The 19,171-nt window shown below is 41.5% G+C and overlaps 1 protein-coding gene across 1 annotated transcript in view; it reads right to left on the bottom strand.

Moving 5' to 3' along the window:
- The window catches only part of pnpla7a (patatin-like phospholipase domain containing 7a), a 29,089-nt gene that overhangs the window by 6,342 nt on the left and 3,576 nt on the right, over positions 1-19,171 (bottom strand). The window contains exons 3-30 of the mRNA XM_072661331.1: positions 18,459-18,530; positions 18,196-18,283; positions 17,303-17,382; positions 16,966-17,054; positions 16,561-16,701; positions 16,195-16,354; positions 15,440-15,520; positions 15,120-15,248; positions 14,033-14,113; positions 13,124-13,262; positions 12,906-12,992; positions 12,437-12,513; positions 12,175-12,327; positions 11,860-11,937; positions 11,462-11,667; positions 10,826-10,957; positions 10,527-10,650; positions 8,200-8,313; positions 7,956-8,022; positions 7,534-7,683; positions 7,230-7,293; positions 6,513-6,681; positions 4,944-5,126; positions 4,227-4,345; positions 2,029-2,185; positions 1,142-1,258; positions 985-1,054; positions 743-859 (exon numbers count right to left, since the gene is read on the bottom strand). Coding sequence (XP_072517432.1) covers positions 743-859; positions 985-1,054; positions 1,142-1,258; positions 2,029-2,185; positions 4,227-4,345; positions 4,944-5,126; positions 6,513-6,681; positions 7,230-7,293; positions 7,534-7,683; positions 7,956-8,022; positions 8,200-8,313; positions 10,527-10,650; positions 10,826-10,957; positions 11,462-11,667; positions 11,860-11,937; positions 12,175-12,327; positions 12,437-12,513; positions 12,906-12,992; positions 13,124-13,262; positions 14,033-14,113; positions 15,120-15,248; positions 15,440-15,520; positions 16,195-16,354; positions 16,561-16,701; positions 16,966-17,054; positions 17,303-17,382; positions 18,196-18,283; positions 18,459-18,530 — 3,244 coding nt within the window. The remainder of the gene's footprint in view (positions 1-742; positions 860-984; positions 1,055-1,141; positions 1,259-2,028; positions 2,186-4,226; positions 4,346-4,943; positions 5,127-6,512; positions 6,682-7,229; positions 7,294-7,533; positions 7,684-7,955; positions 8,023-8,199; positions 8,314-10,526; positions 10,651-10,825; positions 10,958-11,461; positions 11,668-11,859; positions 11,938-12,174; positions 12,328-12,436; positions 12,514-12,905; positions 12,993-13,123; positions 13,263-14,032; positions 14,114-15,119; positions 15,249-15,439; positions 15,521-16,194; positions 16,355-16,560; positions 16,702-16,965; positions 17,055-17,302; positions 17,383-18,195; positions 18,284-18,458; positions 18,531-19,171) is intronic.

Here is a 19,171-nt window from a genome sequence, read left to right as displayed (position 1 = left end):
TAATGTTCTCCCGCAAAGCTTCTGATTTTATTAGGACATTTTAGTTTGCATTTCCAACATGACATCATACACTATATGTCCAAATGTTTGTGGACACCCCTTCTAATGAATGCATTCTGCTACTTTAAGTTGCGCCCATTGCGTACACAGATATGCAAAGGCACAGATACACACGGTACACCACGGCTTATGCCAGGTGTGGGCTAGAGGGGTATAAAGGTCCCGGCATTGAGCTGTGAGAACTGTGAATGATGGTAGATGCTTTATCCAGTACTTTTGGGATGAGTTTGGGAGTTGGCGATGAAGTGGGGTGGTGATCATCCAACACCCTGACCTCATTAATACTTTTGTCACTGAATGCAATCAAATCCTCACAGCAATGCTCCAAAATGTATTAGAAAGCCTTACCTGGACAGTAGAAACAGAAACAAAAGCAGGATGATCCTTTTTTTATTTTTTATTTTTTTCCAATACAACAATAAAACAATGACTGAGCAGGTGTCCCAATACTTTTGTCCATATAGTGTAAGAAAGAAATGCATATGCACATAGTCATTGTCACACAAAAATCTTGTATCTAACTTTCTTAACTTTTAATAGAGTAAAATATATATATATTTTTAAATTTGGATTCTATTGGTCCATTCATCAAAAATGTCTCACACAATACATAGAACAACTGCTAGATTCATGTTTTGTCAAAAAGTGAAAAATGGCAACAAAAAAAAAAAAATGTTCATACCAGGCAGGTTATTGATGTAGCCCCCATCCATGATAAGGTGTCCATCTTTGGGGTCGCACAGAGGGGGAAGGTAACCAGACAGAGACATGCTGGCCCGTACATACCTCCACAGAGAGCCTGAAGGAGGCAGAGAGGGAGACACAGAGAGAGAAGGTGAAAAATCATATCACATTTTCTTACTGAGATAACATGAAGCCTATACTGAACTAAAAGCAGCAGACAAGCAAAGAAGGGCAGCCCACCGTATGTGTGCACTCTCATGGTCGAAGCTGTGATGTCAGTGGTGATGTTAAAGTAAGGGATCCAGAGATCCTTCAGAGAAGAAACCAGACAAAGTGGTGAATCATCATTTTAACCATGTTTCTCTGCCCACCTATGAGCGATAAACTCTTCTCCTACCTCGATTTGCTTATTCTGGAAGACGCCATTGATGCCAGAATTGAAGGCCGCTCCAGAAAACATGGAGGTGATGGGGTAGGTCAGATCCAGAATCTTCTTAAACACAGATGTCATCATCTGAGATTTAGGTTAAAAGGGTGGACAATTAGAGGTGGCATGTTTGAGCTGATTACATAACCAACACAACCCAAAAAAAAAGAAAATCTTATAGTTGGTACACAGACTAAAGGGCTACATTTTAATAAACAATATTTATGTTAGAATTTAGTTTGATACTTGAGTAGTTTTAATACACACTTTCATAAACACTACTCAGCTGATTTACCCCCCCCCCCTTAAATTGTCTCTCTAATTTACCTATTTCCAATTCCCATACAGAAGCCTGAACCACCACCTTACCCCCCTACAATGCTACCATGCTGTTAAAAGTTTAAGATTCCTGAGGAACTATAAGAGGTTCTTCAATTTGAAACTGTGGATGACCCTCTAAAGGTGCTTCATAAGGTTCCTAAAAGGTTTTTAAAGAAAAAGGTTGCTTGAAGGTTCCTCCACAGTTTTGGTAAGCATCACACAGAGTGATCAGGAAAGAGGTGGGGTGGCATCACCAAGAATCTTTCTCCCGATTATGGGGCCAAAATAGCAAGCTAGCAAAGTATACAGTGGTAAACTGCTTGTTCCCAGGGCCTATTAAAACACCAGCCATAGACTTTCTGCTGAAAGAATGAAATCTGACTGAAACCGATGGGAGCCATCAGACCTAATCAGGTTTCAAGCCGCTCAATTCCAAGTTAAAAATCCCCATCATCAGACATTTTAAGGAACTCCTTAGGCACCTGCTAAGGAGGCTAGGCAGTGATACTCCACTGTGAAGGCAAGTATTGACTAACCATGGCCCACTCCCTGGCTCGGATCCTCATCCGGCTGTAACTGCGGTCCTCAGCATATAGGGCTCCCATCATAGAACCAATGGAGGTACCACCCACCAGATCTACAGGTATCCCAGCCTCAGTGAGCGCTCGAAGGATTCCCACCTGAGAGCAACCCCTGAGATGGAGGAGATGAGAAGCGCAGCATGGAGTCAGACTCTCTACTATGCATTATTTCATACAGCACCAGATCAATTTCGGTCTTTAAGAATTCAGGGAGAAAGCACAGAACTCATTTGGGGTTTAATTATAAATTGGCCAAATGATTTTCTGATCATCTGTGCAGTCCTTGACCCTCTCATGTAGGTTCAGAAACAGTGTACTGATCTATCTTTGGAATGTGCTTGTTAAGGCTTTGGAGTAAGAGGAGAATAATATTTATACTGCGAAAATCGAACTAGCAGGTGCTCTTACAGGGGAGAGGAGGAAAAGGATAGCAAACCAACCTTTAAGCACCTCCTGCACAACGCAAAGAGAGACAGGATAGACAAACAAAGAGATCATCAGAGCTGCAGGTTATGGAGAGAAAGGGGAAGAATAAGATGGAGGGAAAAAGTGAGAAAGGAAAACAAGGGGATGACAGATAGCTAGAGTAAGGGTAAAGACTGAACTGAGGAGAAACGAAAATAACAAAAAGTCATCAACTGAATCAACTGAAAAGGGAGAAGTACATTAAAAGTATTTGAAAACTTTCAGAATACATTTAGAAATATCTAAGAGTCAACTAAGAGTATGTGAAGGATCTTAAACTATCAATAGTGTTGGAAATCAATACTAAAATCAATACAAAATCAATACTATTATACTTCATGAACATTACAATTAGGGATGCACTGAATATTCGGCACCCAAAAAAGTATATTATTTATTATTGATAATAATACATTTGTAGCTGTGTGGAAGCATTTTAAAGTGTGCAAGAATGGCCTAAGAACGGACAGTAGAAAGCATTGTTCTGCTGAACTGTCCAGAGAGGGTACATCTGCAAAGACTTACAGCACTTCAAGTTTAATCAATCACTTGAAATCAAAACACCCCAACAGTATAAGTAAGGACGGCAGCAGTGTAAAGGAAAGTTCCTCCTCCCAGTCTCAGCATATCCACTCCATCTGTGGCTGACTCCTTTCACTAGTAAACGTAAAATGTAAAATCGGCATCACCCAAAATGGAATCTATCTCCATGAAAGACCAGCTATTCTCGAGGACATTGGATTTCATAGGCTTATAGAGCACATTAAGCACCATTACAACATCCCTAGTAGATGGTACTTCTCAGACATGTGTAAATGTCGTACAATGAAGCAATATTTAACGTTGTTTCAACTTATGTCCACAAGCTCTTGGTTACAACTATTGCAGCATGGCATGTCTAATGGGATGTTAAAATTGTTTAGTGATTAATAAACTGTAGTTTAGTGGGTTTTTTTTATATATGGACAGAGCCTTCTGTCTATACCCTGTATGCATTTCGTTTTCTGAGGGTTTACAGACATGGACAGAAAGGGCCAGCACAACTTGAAAAAGGGGGGGCAGTGTAGCCAATAGTTCAAGCAACACACACACACACACACACACACACACACACACACACACACACACACACACACACACACACACACAACAAGTGGATGTATAACTTAACATCTGTGCCAACATAAAGGATACATAGACGTATGTGGCTGTTACACTGTTTAAAATGGGTGTTAAATACCCTACATATCCAAATGTTTGTAGACACCTGCTTAGTCAACGTTTCTTAAAGTACGGTTATTAAAATAGTTCCCAAATTCAGCATTAATGATGCCGGACAATGGGCATGGTGATCTTCAGAAGCGGCAAATTCAAATCCAGAAACCCTTTCCAGGTTCTTGCTCCAACTGCCTAGAGAGCTCTGCTGATGGTCTGAGCTAACTTGAGTTTTCCAGACTGTTTAAATAAAATCATGTGAAGAAGATTCTAACCTTCTGGATTTGAATTTGCCACATCTGGTGACCGCAGGCTATTCTGCAGCTGGTTTCAGATTGTACACAGTGTTTTTTTATGGAGATTGATTACAGAAGCTCTGCAGATTTCCAATTAAATCAACAGTACCAGTGACCCCGAGTACTGACACAGATTCTTCTGCTTTATAAAGTTACATGGATTTAAGGGGTGGGTACCTGGCCCCTCCTCCTCCCAGCACCAAAGCAATTGCGTTGCCAGTCAAGACTCGTGCCAGCCGGGAGAAGTCTGAGTGACGGTCTGCAGGCTTTTGGAACACCCGCTGGTACATCTCTCTCTGTGAAGAAGGAGCACAGTGCACTGTGACTGATGTGTAATAATCTTCTGCATGCTGTTAATAATTAAACAGTGAAGTAGATGGCTGGATGAAGCTTTGGGATGCTGTATGAATCTTTTTATAAGTGATGTTCCCAAAGCTCCTAGTGCTGCACAAGCTCTGGAAAACTGACTCCTGGCATAGGAATGCCTAAATAGCCAAACACTCCTCATTCATTTCTAAAGACTAACAGAGCTGAGAAGTCAGGGAGGGATTGAAGCTAGTCTTTTTGAACCACGCAACTCCACAGTAACCATCTGCACGTGCCAGTTTGTGTGCAAGCATGTCTCCACCCCCCACCACATAAATGACTGTGGGACAAAAATGCATGAAAATCAAAGAGAAACTGGACCAATCTTTCTAAGGAGCACCATGGAGGTGCTTCCAGTTTAAAAGCCTTACTGAGGTTAAGTTTAGGGTTAGGTTTAGAATTAGAAAAAAATTGCTGTCAGAACATAGTAATTTTACAGGAGAATAAAAAGCCTTTAAAACTTTCAATGGAGGTCAACATAAAGGACTGCATTCTGTATAATTGGATTTTTGTGTGTTTGCAGGTTACCAGTTTGGGAAGGCTCCTCTTGGAAAAGACCCTGCGGGGGCAGGACAGGTGCAGGTGTCTGGAGATCCAGCTACGCATATTGAGCCACTCAGCTGTTCCTGTGGGTGGAGGACCATCCTCACGGTGTAGCAACACCAGCTGCTTCTGAGCCCTCACTGCACTGCCCTCCAGCATCCGCTCAAGCTTATCAGAGGCAAGTGGAGAGAAAAATATCAGGTGTTATATTGAGGGCTTCCAAATGACAGCTTTTAACATTGATCAAAAGTACTGCCTTTAGGGCTGAGGGCAAGACTTGTGGTCCTTCACAGATTGGTGTGGCACTAAACCTGGTAATTGTGTTTAACAGAGTTTAATTGGGTTTAATTTTGTGTATTTGAGCAAATGAGCTAGGCCACCCCTAGCCTAGAGCCTCTATGCCATTCAGTCACAGATTTTAAAACATGTAATTCTAAAACGACACAGGGGACTGTGGCCTACACAACCCTTGTGCTGGACCCTTCCCGAAAGTCATTAAATGTCTGAATCTAGACATTGTCTTGCTCTACACGTCTGCCTCTGCCTGTGTTCAGAGAACACCGGCTTTCCCTCTCCAAATCACTTCTCCATGGACATAATTACACCTCCATAACGGTTTAACTCCCAAATTCACATAGCTTTGCTTTAGCCCTCCAGCCAGTTAAACTTAACCAGCAAACACACCATCAACGGGGCTGCTGTTCCTCACACACCTCTAATCCCACTTCAAACAGACATGGGCTGCCAAAAACTGGGTACCTGGAACAGCAAGCAGCAGCCATTATTGAGGCGGTGGATATGTGCTTTGTGGACTGCAGTGTGTATTAGCTGCTGTGTTTCAAATTATAAATATTTGATCATTGGGACTGATGTAAAGCTGTCTTTTAGAAAAAACAACAACTTAGAAACAGAGACTATTTGTGTTTGATAGAAAAGAAAGTAGACAAATGATGCAGATAAATGAAATGGCCCAAGTACACTACACAGACAAAATTGGGACACCTGCTCATTCATTTATTCTGAAATCAATGGTCTGAAAATAGAGTTTCTCTGGTTTTTGTCAAAGTACTGTCCAGAAAAGGCCTTCTCCTAGGTTTTGGAGCATTGCTGTGAGGATTTGATTGCATTCAGCGACAAGAGCGTTAGTGAGGTCAGGATGTTGGATGACCACCCCACCTCATCCCAAACTCCTCCAATCAAAAGAAAATCAAAAGCAAAAAAAATTTGATGGAGCAGGGTTATCATCATTCCAGAGAACACCATTCCACTGCTCCACAGCTCAGTGCTGGGGGTCTTTATACCCCTCTGGGCCATATTGCATGGTGCCAATAGGTTCATGTTTATCTGCCCCAGAAAGTCTTATTCTATTGGCAATACATTTGCACAGGGAAAAAGACATGCCGAGTATGCATGTTGCACATCTTGGATGAACGCATTCATTAGAAGGGATGTCCACAAACATTTGGACATCTTGTACATTTCTATCTAAACTAAAATCTTGGTTGCTGTGCCAAATTGCCCTGTGCATCTGAGGCAGAATGATTACTGCTGTACCTCGCCCACTGCTGGGTCCTGCTCCCCAAGCCCTACGATAATGATGCAGTCGGCCTGGCGAATACAGCGCTGTGTCCAGGGCGTCAGAGAGCTGTCGGTCTGGTACAAAACAATACGGTGAATGTCCTCCTGCTGGCCAAGCCAACTCGACAACCTGTACTCGTGCACACTGGGGGAGAAAGAGCAGAGTTAGCATCAAATCTCCCAAATATTCACTCTGTTGAAAAGTGAATGAGCAAAAAGACAGAATGGTCCAGTGAACGCATGTTAAATACTGATAGAGGCCTTTGTTTAGAAATAACTACACTTAGACTGTTAAGGGCATGTCTTGATCGCTGCTAAGTTATCCGAAAGAACATAAGAGTGAAAAAAAACCCTCAAGAGATGCAATGAACCCACTGTAGTACTAATACGACAAAGAATGAGAAAAGGAAAGGGGAAAGAGAGATCATTTAGAGTGCATGGCATCTCAGAGGAATCTCTGCTTATGCAGTTCATGTTGTTATGTATTTCCATATCACTCAGCACATACCCTTTCATCTTCTTTACCAAACCACCCCTTTAATGTGTAAAGACAACTCTGGGAATTCGTTGTTTTGAGTCAGTCAGCAAACAGCCCATTCTTTTACTAATTTGCATTACAGAAATGAATTTGCATGCGTTAAGGATTGTGCATTGAGATCAACAATATGCTGCATCATGCATGCATCAACACACCTGTCCAGTGCTGCAGACCCCAAACGCTGTTTGATGATGTCACTGGTCAGGAGGAGAGTGGGACCTGGAGGAACAATTGTACACATAAAGCAAAGCAAGAACCTTAAAGCAATGATATATCTTTAAATGCTGCACTCTAAGAACTGCTCATGCCGCAGCTTTCTGCAACACATTGTAATTTATATATTCCTCCTGACGCACAAATGTTACGTGGCGCTCAACACTAAAGCCTGAGCCGGTCATTTTCCACTCCATGACCCCACCCGGGTGAACATAAATAAAGAGCCCTGCTGTTCAGTCTTACCAATGGCAATGAGGGCGTGCTGCAGCTCCAGTGTGAACGCGGTCAGCGGGACTTCCTCGGACACAGGCAGCACAGCCACGGTAGACAGGTTAGAGGCAGGATTCCCAGCATCCCACTTACTGCCTGGAGTGTGTAGAGCCAGACTACGAGCTGGAAAAGGTACAATTGAGTGACAATTAGAATCATTCATTAGCCAAATAGGTTTTCCACATTCGAGGAATTAGTTCTGGCTTAGAGAAAGCATAATCTAAATAAATAAAATAAAATAAATAAAGAAAAACAAGCAAACACACAGACAATCCTAAAAGCCATTTTGCATCAGCAAATGCAAACTTAATGTGGAATTAGGTTTAATTTGGGCCCAGATTTAAGTGTTAGGGTGAAACAGAGAATCTGGCACACATAAACACACACATACAAACCTGTCAGAGGCCCATTAACCTGTTGAAGGATCTTCTGCCCAAGCAGATGAATAAGCCTTGTGACCACCTACACACACACACACACACAGACACACACACACAGACACAGACACAGACACAGACACAGACACAGACACAGACACAGACACAGACAAATAGTGTGGTTAAAGGACTGTGAAAATGAAAGAATGAGATGTGTTAAATGAGATCAAGTCCCAGAAGAAGTGTGTAGTGAATCAGTTACCTGAGGGAATTTCCTCTTGATGGAACTGAGCGCTCCCTCGGGCAGCTTGGCGAGTTCTGAGTCTCTTACAGCGTGAACCGTAGTAGCTCTGTTCTGATGCGTTAGAGCCTCCACCTGTTGAAACAGACACATAGAAAGAACCTCTACAATTGCCACTGTTCTCTCGGTTGTTGTGAATGTAATGAAATAATTTACTTTAGATTAAATTAGAGCTCCAAATCCTCTCATGATAAAATGTGTAAGACTGAAAGGAAACTTTTAAAACAGAAATTGAACACACCGGTTCATAACTCCTCCTAGCACTAGCAATGCTTCTGACACTATGAGGGTAAGGACTTAACATGTCTCCTCTGATACATGCAAAGCCAGCCACCACCTCTTTTCAAACTGCCGTCAAGTTCCAACTACCCACTCCGGGTGCTAATGGCATGGCTTGTGATTTGAACTTGCGACCCCCGAGCACACAGGTAGAGCACTGGACCGCTGAGCCACTCTGTGGCCCAAATTTCTTTTTTAATTTTATATATTTACTACTGACCTTGGCCTTCCTGATTTCACAAACCATTCGTGGAGTGTTTATAGACAGCTCAAACCTTTTTATTAGCCTGAAAAGCTGTTTTAAAGGTTCCCCTAGAATGGAAAATTCTATTTACCTTGGAATGGACATACCATGACCTTCAAACACTGTTTCAAAATGAAGAAACTTTGGCCCAACTAAAACAGAGCTGGAAAACAGGCCAAATTCCTAAAACCCCAAAACTGATTCATAACAGCCTTTACTTGTTATATTTACATACAATCAGCCCACTAGTGAAGGCCCTGCTAGCCCTAGTATAAGCTAAGGAAGTGGAGAAAAAAAAAAAAAAGATGGGTGGGTTGGTGGGTGGTTGGTTGTGAAGTGGGGGGGGGGAACAACACAGAACAAGTGCATTCAGAACAAGTGCATTCAGACATTACAACACAATGCAGACAGTGCAGACGAGACACAGCAGGCAGGCAGGATACAATAAAATTAATTAGACAGGCTGAGCTTTGATTGAGATTGCAGTGCAAACAGAATGTGCATACTATGTTATTGTGGAGGATCAGCCAGAAAACAGTAGAGTGCAGCACAGGTTAGTGAGGTACTCTAGTAGCTACTTTTAATAAATAAGTAATTGTGCAAAAATGCAATGTGCAGAAACTATGTGCAAAAGAGTCCAATGAGTGAGTTAGTATTTAGTGCATTATGTGTTCACATTGTCTGGGATTCACATCTTGGGTGAATGAGTGTGTGCGTGCGTGCGTGCGTGCGTGCGTGCGCGTAGGAGTCTATCCATTCAGTCTCTGGAGTTGAGAAGTCTAGAACTGCACTCTCTAGTTTACACTGATGTTTGACTCATTAACAAATAAACAGAAGGACTGACGTGGACGTGTCTTTTGGAGTTAAACGGCTTCCAGAATCTGATGTTAAAGTTAAAGTCAATTTAATATTACAGTTTAGCTCGTAGTTTTGTTTACTTTGCATCAAGCATTTTGTGCTCTGCCTCAAAAATAAAACAGCCTGCTTTCTTTAGAAAAGTGGGACACATATGTACAGAAATGGTGCAGCATCACTGAAAATGTTTTCAAGAATCTCCAAATAGCTCTCATTAAACCTGAAACCAGCATCATTAGGACCCTGACCTTTAGAAAGATGGCCATGACGTAGAAAGTAACTAAATTTGGAGCTGCACATTAGGAGGCCTATGACACTGTTCCCCCAGACAAAGCATTTACGCCAATCTTCACAGCGCGTAACCATGGCATCGGCATGGACAGGTATTCTTAGAAGCATGGGCATCACCACGGAGACGCACAAGACGCTAGCCAATCACAACACGGAGGGTATGAATAGCTATCCGGGGGAATCACCCAAGAGAGAAGGAGTTACCTAACACCTCCGATTCCTTTCCCAAGGCCACAGACCCACAAACATCTGATAAATACAGCCAGGCTAATGGAAAACCACTGCAAAGAAGTACATCTGCTACTTGCGCATGCGAATGTGGGACATTCATTCATTCCAGGGTTGTTGTTGGTTCAGTGCTGTAAGATCCTTTAAGTTTCAGTTTGTTTCCTTGAGTTAATCATGTTTAAAGAAACAGAATCCACGGACCTTTATTACACTGAATTCATACATTTTCCATCCATACAACTTATTTGTAAAATGATTTGTTTTATTAAACTTTCTAATGAAGTTAAAAGTATAAACGTGTGCCCTCCATTCCTTTATAAAATTGTAAATGATGTCACTAACAGTAAAAAAGTACTCCTTTCCTACCCAGAGTAACGTGAGTGATGCTTACCACTCCAATAAGGTCTCCTCTTCCGTACTCTCCAGTCAGTTCTTTCTTCCCATCTTCCTTCAGAATGACTGAACGCAAGCGTCCGCTGAGAACTATGAACGTACTGTCAGACTTATCACCCTGCCTGTGAGAACAAAGAAATCCTACTTTTCAAATCAGTCCAATTCATATTTCTTTGGCTCAACAGGCCTTGTTTGGTCTGAGTAATTCTTGGGGTTATTAGTTTCGACAAAAGGCCAGGAGAGAAGGAAAGACAGCGGGCGGAAAGGGAGAGAAGAAAATGAAGCGGGGTGATGTACCGATACACAGCTCGACCAGCTTCCACAGCCATCCAGTCAAGAGCAAAGTCAATCTGCCTGACGAACGGGGACATCCTGCGCACCACAGAATGAGCTATGTTCAGCACGACTGTGGGCTCTGCACGCATGATCCTGATACACACACAAAGAGATCAGTCAGCACAAATAATAAAAAATGTGTGTGTCTGGGTGAACTGAGCACCTGCATCACTAAATTGTGAAGAACTGTAAGAATTTGGAAGTGATAAAGCAGAGTTTGAACTTTTTTTGCAGCCAATTTTAAAGCATATTGGGATTATGAACGGTGACATGTATTATTATGGTGACATTATTATTATTTTTTTTTGTCTTCTTGTTTTTGATAGATACAGACAGATTTTCATCTGAAATATGATTCATTAAAAGTTGTTTTCAGTAAAAAATGGTACATTTCTATAAGCTAAAATATCATATTTTACCTTTTAAGCATGTGTTTCACGAGAAAAACACAAACAACAACCAAGAAAAATGTCTGGACTATTCTTTGAAGAAAAATGTCTGGACTATTCTTTGAAGAAAGAGATGTCTATGTGTGTGTGTGTGTGTGTGTGTGTGTGTGTCTTTCAGGAAGAAAACGTGTGTATGTGTGGTACATACTCGTAGAAGTGGGTTTTGGAGATAGAGAGGAAAGTGCAATCACGGTGAGCACGCACACTAAAAATGAGTGGCTCTCCCGTGAGCACAGCCAGCTGGCCCACCAGCTCTCCTGGGTGAGTCACAAATAAGCATGTCTCCTCCTCACGGTCAATCATCCGCTGGTACACATGCAGTAATCCCGAAATCACAAACTGCACGCTCACTTCCTGCAGGACCACACAAATACAAATGCAGATGAATGACAGTCAAATGCTGCACTAACATAACAGAGGCAGTGCTTTTATATAATAAACAGATAAAGTCTATAAATGCTTTAGAAATCAATTTAAAAAAAGTTCTGCAGAATTAGCTCTAGCTTAGAGATCAGACTGTGTAATCAGGCTACATAGTTCTTTTACCTGGTCTCCTTGACGTGCCACTGCAGAGCCAGCCTTCACCTGGTGCAGAGTCACTCTGCCCTCTAGCAGACTGGGGTCCTAAACCACACACACACCATTTTAGGTCAAAAAAGTCATACACTTTATGGACAAAAGTATTGGGACACTTGCTTATTCATTGTTTCTTCTGAAATCAGGGGTATTCAAAAGAGTTTATCCTGGGGGCACCATTAGTCAACCAATAGATGTTGGTGCTTTGCGTTACTGACGCTGTGTTTTCAGTAATGAATTTACACATGTACGAAATGCTTTCCACCCACCCAAGCAAATGCTCACCTGTAGTTGAATAATCCCCAAAAGGTCTTTCTTGGCTGCCTGGAAGATAGCACCCACTTTACTGGGGTGGACATCAGAAGGCCCCCTGTTTTCTGTGTAGTGAAATACCGCGGATGGCGTGTACTGCATGGTCACAGTTTTCTTCAGAATAGACTGAAAGAACAAAACAAAATCATATGGAACAATAGTGAACACTGGAGGAACAGCTTGTAAATATATGTGGAATTGTGTGCATCAAGGAGTGAAATGACAGCAGCACTACCTTGTAGTGAACAGGACTGGATGGAGGCTCCTCCATGGTCACTCTGGCTCGCTCATAAGCCATGCTCAGGTCATTTCCTGTTGAGTAAAATGTTCAAAATATGTCTAACTAAAGGAAACTTCCATGGCGTGTCATTCTAGGACTAGGCTCAAAGCGTATGTGGACCCACACTTCCCTTTCTCAAGTTTACCATTTTAATTTACATACTTGTTTTAAAGTAGGTCCTGAATAACGTGTGTTTAAATAAAAAGTGAATATTGAGAATATTAAGTTTAATGGGTTAAAATAAATTACACAATACATATATGAAATAAATACATTAAATTAAATTAAATACAATCCAATTAAAAATATTATACTTATATTATAAATAATATACTTCAAATATAATGAAATAAAATGTAAACTAAATGAAAAATACTAATATGACATTTTTACCATACAGTAAAAAAAAAAAAAAAGTCATTACCTGTGCTGTCCACTGGCATGGAGACTGAGCGAGGTTTCCTGATGACACCTGTGAACAAATTCTCTGAGGAACTGGTTTTCCCTCCATCTGACCAAAAAGAGTGTCGGGTGAATATTCATTTGTCTATCCATATTTTTCTCAGTGCTGAGCAATATATAACCTATATTGGTAATGCAGTTAAATTGTTTATGTTCTACCAGGTACTTATGTGTTTGTACCTGAGTCTGTAGAATCTGTAGGCCCCTGGCTCTGCTCATCAAAGACTGGAGTGTGAAAGTGGGGCTTACGAGGCACACGGCTGGGGCTTCCCTCAGCAATCACGCTGTTGACCGCGGTCAGAGGTACTGCCTGCCTCTCCTGTAAATTCACAGCGCATATCCAGTGACGGGTCTTTTATTTCCTTCATTTACTTTAATGAGGAGCAACTCCTGTAGAGGGTCACTGGGACTTCTATAAGCTTTTATCACCATGTACCACAAGGCATGTTTACCGTAAGGGACACCCACAATGACCTCACCAAACTGCATGAGTGCAATGTGCTGTATGTGAGAATTCATCTTAATTTATACTCTGCTGTCAACAGAGGGAACAGAGCTAACTTACAATAAATGACCCTGCCACAGTGTGCTGACGGGGCTAAAGAGTGTTCACTGGTGAACGGACAGGAAAACCAGCCTAAGAGTCAAACAGGCGTCAGAGGACAACACACCTCCTCAGAGCAGAATGCTCCCACACTGCCACAGGCTTTTAATGGTTTCCTGGAATAAGGGGGAGAGTGATGGGCTATGATCTGAGTCACAGCTAAGGTGGAGAAAAGGAATGGCCAAGACTGATAGGCCATCTCAGCCCAGAGGGCAGTAAAGCCAGTGTCCTTTAAATGAGGACCGAGGCCTCATGATCAGCTTTGTTCATTCTCACCGCACTTTATGGCCCTTACAGTCAGGAGTGATTATGATGCTGGGGTTAACGTAGCGTGAAATAACTTTGAAGGGGTGCGTACGTGTATGAGTGTGATTGGAAGGGTGTGTGAGAGAGAGTGTGTGTGCGCGTGTTTGACTAGAACTGTGACTGTGCATGTGTATTCCATTATCAATGTGACTGTCCTGTATATGTGTGTGTTCTCTCACAGAATTGAAGAGTTCAGTGGTCAGTCCCAGGTAGTTGTGCAAAGCAAGGAAGGTCACTCTCTGCAGCCGCACCATAATTATCTAAACAGACACACACACCACATCATTTTTTACATTTTCGTCATTGTAAATAGTTCTTTACACTGTGTGAAAATATAATGATAAATGGACCAACAGACATGATACAAAATGCCTTAAATAAAATCATATTACATTGACTTCCACTGAAAGTTAAGCAGATTTATTCCTTCTATTAAACAATTACCATTTTGGAGATACAAGGTTTTTAGTGACATTGATGATTGATGAATTGCAGTCATCTTTCGTTACTGGCAATAATTAATTTCCATTTAAGTATAGTAGCATTTCATAGATACTGATACTGTTTCGAGGGATGACTGACCTGAAAATGTCTGTTAAAGACTGTAAATACACACACGCACGCACACACACACACGCTGTGGACAAACACCTAATCACTGATTTTATTTTTTTTCTTCACTCCCATTGCCACTGGTGTATAAAATCAGGCACCTTTGGGTGGTTCTAAAGAGCTCACTGAATTCCAGCGTGTACTGTATGTAATATGATTCCACCATTGCAACAAGTCAGTCAGTTCTTTCCTCTTAGATATTCCACCATCAACTGTAAGTGGTATTATTAAGAAAGTGTAAGCGTTTAGAAACCACAGCAACTCAGCCAGGAAGTGTCAGACCACATAAAGTTACAGAGCAGGGTCATCGAGTGATGAGAGTATGGCATGATGCATAAAAATAACCAACGCTCTGCTGACTAAGTAATTGCAGAGTTCCAAAATTAAGGGTATACAAATGTATTAGATGGAGCACTATCATTCCAAAGAACACAGCTCCACTGCTCAATGCTGGAGGGCTTTATACCCTTCTATCCCACCCCTAGCTTTAGGCATGGTGCCAGCAGGTTCATGATTACCTGCTATGCACATACATGGTTTACACATAATTTTCTCTCATTCTTTTGCACAGTACTATACATACAGTCTCATCAACACATGTCCTGATGGGAGACCTTTGGCATGTCTCAGTGTGAGCAAGGCTTAGGCTTGTACCTGTATAACTCTCACTAGTGTCTCTGGGTATTTTTCAAACACCGACTGGAAGGCTGAGGCAGGCAGGCGCAGGATAGTGGAGCGCACTGCTGCACGAGCAGACACCGTCTTATACGGGGCAGGATAACCCTGGGGAGTGAGGGAGAAGAATTAAAAAAAATAAATAAAAAATAAATAAAAAATAAATAAAAGAGAGAGAGAGAGAGAGAGAGAGAGAGAGAGAGAGAGAGAGAGAGAGAGAGAGAGAGAGAGAGAGGATTAAGCATTAAGCTCTGTGCCTTGGAATTAGATGGAGGAGTGAGTGAGAGAGTAAGACTCACTGTAATAATGTCTAGAATGCTGAGCAGGCTGTGAACACTGTCTCCTGGTAGCACATCCTTCACCACAGGCTCTGTACCATCCTAAAAGTACACACACACACACACACACACACATATAAAATGTTAGTAATAAAAATAAATAAACTTCTATTGTCTATTAATGTATAAGTGTGTGTGAAAACAAGTGAGCTTCCAGAAACAACAGTTTTGTTGTATGTTCACACATCTACACACACAAATTACTGGGATGTATAGCAGCATTATGTAGCAATTTGATCCTAAAAACAGCTTCAGATTCATGTTGATGCTCCACTGACTGTAATAAGGAGAATGGAGTCTCTGTCATTGCCACTCGAGTCCAAAATGCTGCTACTGCACTATGGAACTTTGGTGGAGTTGTACAATACCCCTCACGAGAATATCAGTCATATTTGTGTCAAATCCTGTAATATTACTCTACAGCTCAGTCCACATTCTTCTTCTATTTCAGATGCTGGTTCTGTATCTCTCAGCTTGTCAAAGTCATATTTATAGCTGTCCAGAAGGGGGTGCTCATAGCACAATTTGTATTTTAATTGCAGCGGCTTAAAAGTGAATTATACTCCCCACCTGTAGGGGGAGCCCATGAGCAGGGCAACACCTGGGGAATGCACTTAACAAGTCACATTCTTAAATGTAACAAAATGAAAGGACACTTCTAAGATTGCCTCGGTTTGCGGAACTGCATAAAAGTGCTCCCTGCTGTTGGTCCTCACATTTTCGTGAATACATAGCTCCAGTCTCCCATCCTGAACCACGTAAATGCTGTCATCATCGTCTCCCGGCCTGAATAGCCCCTCGCCCTCCTGCAGCTCAATAAACACCATGTGGCGACAAAGCTCCAAGAACAGCGGCTTCTCAAAGTGTCCTAGCACCCTGACACAAACACACACACACACACACACACACACAAACAGTTCTCACAGCACTTCATAGCTGTGTTTACTAAGTAGCAGTCAGGAGGGATACAGGAAATTTGTGGGTTCTCTTCTAAACATTTCCTTTTAAAATGTTCCACACCCAAGATTACCACAATAAAATATATTCATACATCTGCTGCAGGTTCAAACGGAAGCACTAACCTGACGTTCTTGAGCATGTAAAGCACTTCAGAGGGTAAGTGGGAGTTCTGCACATCAAACTCAGTGAGATCTGCCTCCAGGAGAGATGGAGGGGGCTCTTTGGGCTGCAGGGTTGGCGGCTCCTTCCTTATCCGCAAGATCCTGCATAAACACACCACCACAGCATTTCTCAGTCTTGCATTTCTGAGACCCCGAGCCTAAACAACACACCCCTATTCCGCAAACAGGGGTTAACCAAGGCTTTTATTAAAAGTAGGCACTTGTGAAAGATATATCCCCTTGTTAACAATCACATGGTCACTGTGAGAGGCTCTGAGAAACTACCAACACTGTGTGAATGTAGTAGATGTATTTACAGTGTATTGCAAAGTGTTAGACATGCATGTAGGGTGTTTGCACTGAAACCTGCGAGCTATGCTTAAGACTTTAGGTCTCTTCCGAGGGCGCTGTTTGGACACTGAAGAAGAGGATGGAGTGGAGGACAGGGTCTGGACCTGAAAGAGAATATTTAAGACAGTAAAGGAGACCGAACAGCACACAGATTGGATAGAATCACATGGTGTAATAGATGCTGCCATCTTGTGGACACAGTTAAATACAGAATAAAAAATCTGAAAAAAAAAAATTAAGAGGATGAGTACCGTTTAGATAAAAGCAGCAGAGGCTGATCAGTGAAATAACTGAGAAACAGGATCATGAAACAATATAAGCAATATGTGAGAACATGTAATTGGTGATTGACCTTTCTCATGATTTTCCTTCCATAGAAAAGAACCTTGTCTCTCTTCCTGAAGCGATACCGAGGGGTACCTGCCTGCTGACCTGCAGAGTGCAAAAATATGATAAGATAAATATAGTGTTTAAATATAGCGTAATGTCTCAATATTCATTATTACCACTAATGAATATCTGTGACACTTATCTCTGGATGTTACTGTTTTGACATGGTAATACCGCAATTCAGGATTAGAATGAGGGTGGGTGATACTGCAACAACGCAATACCTGATAACCTTTTTTTTAACACTATATGGGATGAATTTTATTAGTTTTTTTATTTTAAAAAGAAAAAATTACCCCACTTTTGGGATCTTGGTGGTCCCTGTTAATACATTAGTCATATGGTCTCTAAAACCAGAGAAGCACCTCTGAATGACTACCCCAACAAAAGTACATAAGTAACGGAATACTGTTACCCTGATGCAATGAATTAAAAAAAACAGTTTTAGTAAATAAATTCTAACAAAATAGGACTTTATACAGCCAAATACATACATCTTTACATTCTAATGCACATGTACATATTTCTTTGTTTATAAAACTATTATCATATAAAAGTGTTGGGAATACCAACAACACATTCACAAATGTATATCATATTATCAAATCCTGATAATGATAACCCCCAACTGCAGGGCCTCTGAGGTGGCTGCACTCCGCTTTGCTGCAATTCACTGCTGTGTGAGGGGGTGTTTACTGCCACATATGGGTTAAATGCAGAGATTGAAAGTGTACAATGGCTGTATAATGCGTTTCTTATTCTAAATTCTGGTTTATCATATATATAATAGTGGTCAGCAGACCCTGTACAGAAACCAGGAGAAAGGAGAAGTTTTCAGCTGGAGCAGGAACTTACTGGCTAGCTTGTATCTGCGATAGAGGAAGAGCACAGCGATGCCTATAAGGCACACTGCCACCACAGCCCCAATCAACATTCCTGTCAACTGCAACACAGAGCAGAAGTCACAAATGTTAATAATAATAATAATAATAATAATAATAATAATAACAATCATAAATTATTATTATTATTATTATTATTATTGACTGAGCAAAACTAGACCAAAAAACAATGTCTAAGTGAGAGGCAGAACGACTGTGGTCAGGAAGGTTCAGTACCATGGTGGTTTGCATCCGCTCCTCCACAAACAGCTGCAAGCGTGCACCAAGGTGACTTCCCGGTAGTGTAATCTGGGCAAAGCACATCAACATACACAGTTCAGTATTGTGCCTGTACATTACAGTAATGTAAATGACCTCTGCTCTGATAGGTCCCATTTAATAAGCATCCAGGCTGAAATGTTTGTAATAACATTCAGGCTCAGACTGTAACCCACAGGGAACCTCCGCCACTCCCTTCGGATGCCTGGATCATTTGGAAGGCTATAATAATGAATTTGCTTTCCCTATAGCTTCCCATTCATTTCCATATGTGGACTGGTCCTGTGGACTGATCATGTGGACTGTACTGACTTTTGCAGTTCAAAAAATGTTTTTATTTTATATAAAACATGGGAATTTGGATGACATTATGTAAGACCTTTAGATCTCACATATCCCATGTTTCAAAGCCTCCGAGGCCTCTTTGAAGCCAAATAAAAATAACCAGATGATTGAAGGAGCCATTTCTTGCTCAGCCCATTTCCTTCCTACTTCAGGAGATGCACAGCAACGCTCCTAGGAGGCCACTTTCATACATTTGACAAATGCGGTCATATAAACTTGCAGACTTTCCCTACATGCATGATAACAGAATAGGATCTAGTATGGGTTTCAGTAGATTACAATATGTACTGGATAGCACTTCTTAGAGGCAAACCAACCTTACAAAA

This window comes from Salminus brasiliensis, chromosome 18, assembly GCF_030463535.1.
Source record: "Salminus brasiliensis chromosome 18, fSalBra1.hap2, whole genome shotgun sequence".
Taxonomy (NCBI): Eukaryota; Metazoa; Chordata; class Actinopteri; order Characiformes; family Bryconidae; genus Salminus; species Salminus brasiliensis.
Note: the sequence above shows the minus strand (reverse complement) of the source record. Positions and strands in the feature narration are given on the sequence as shown.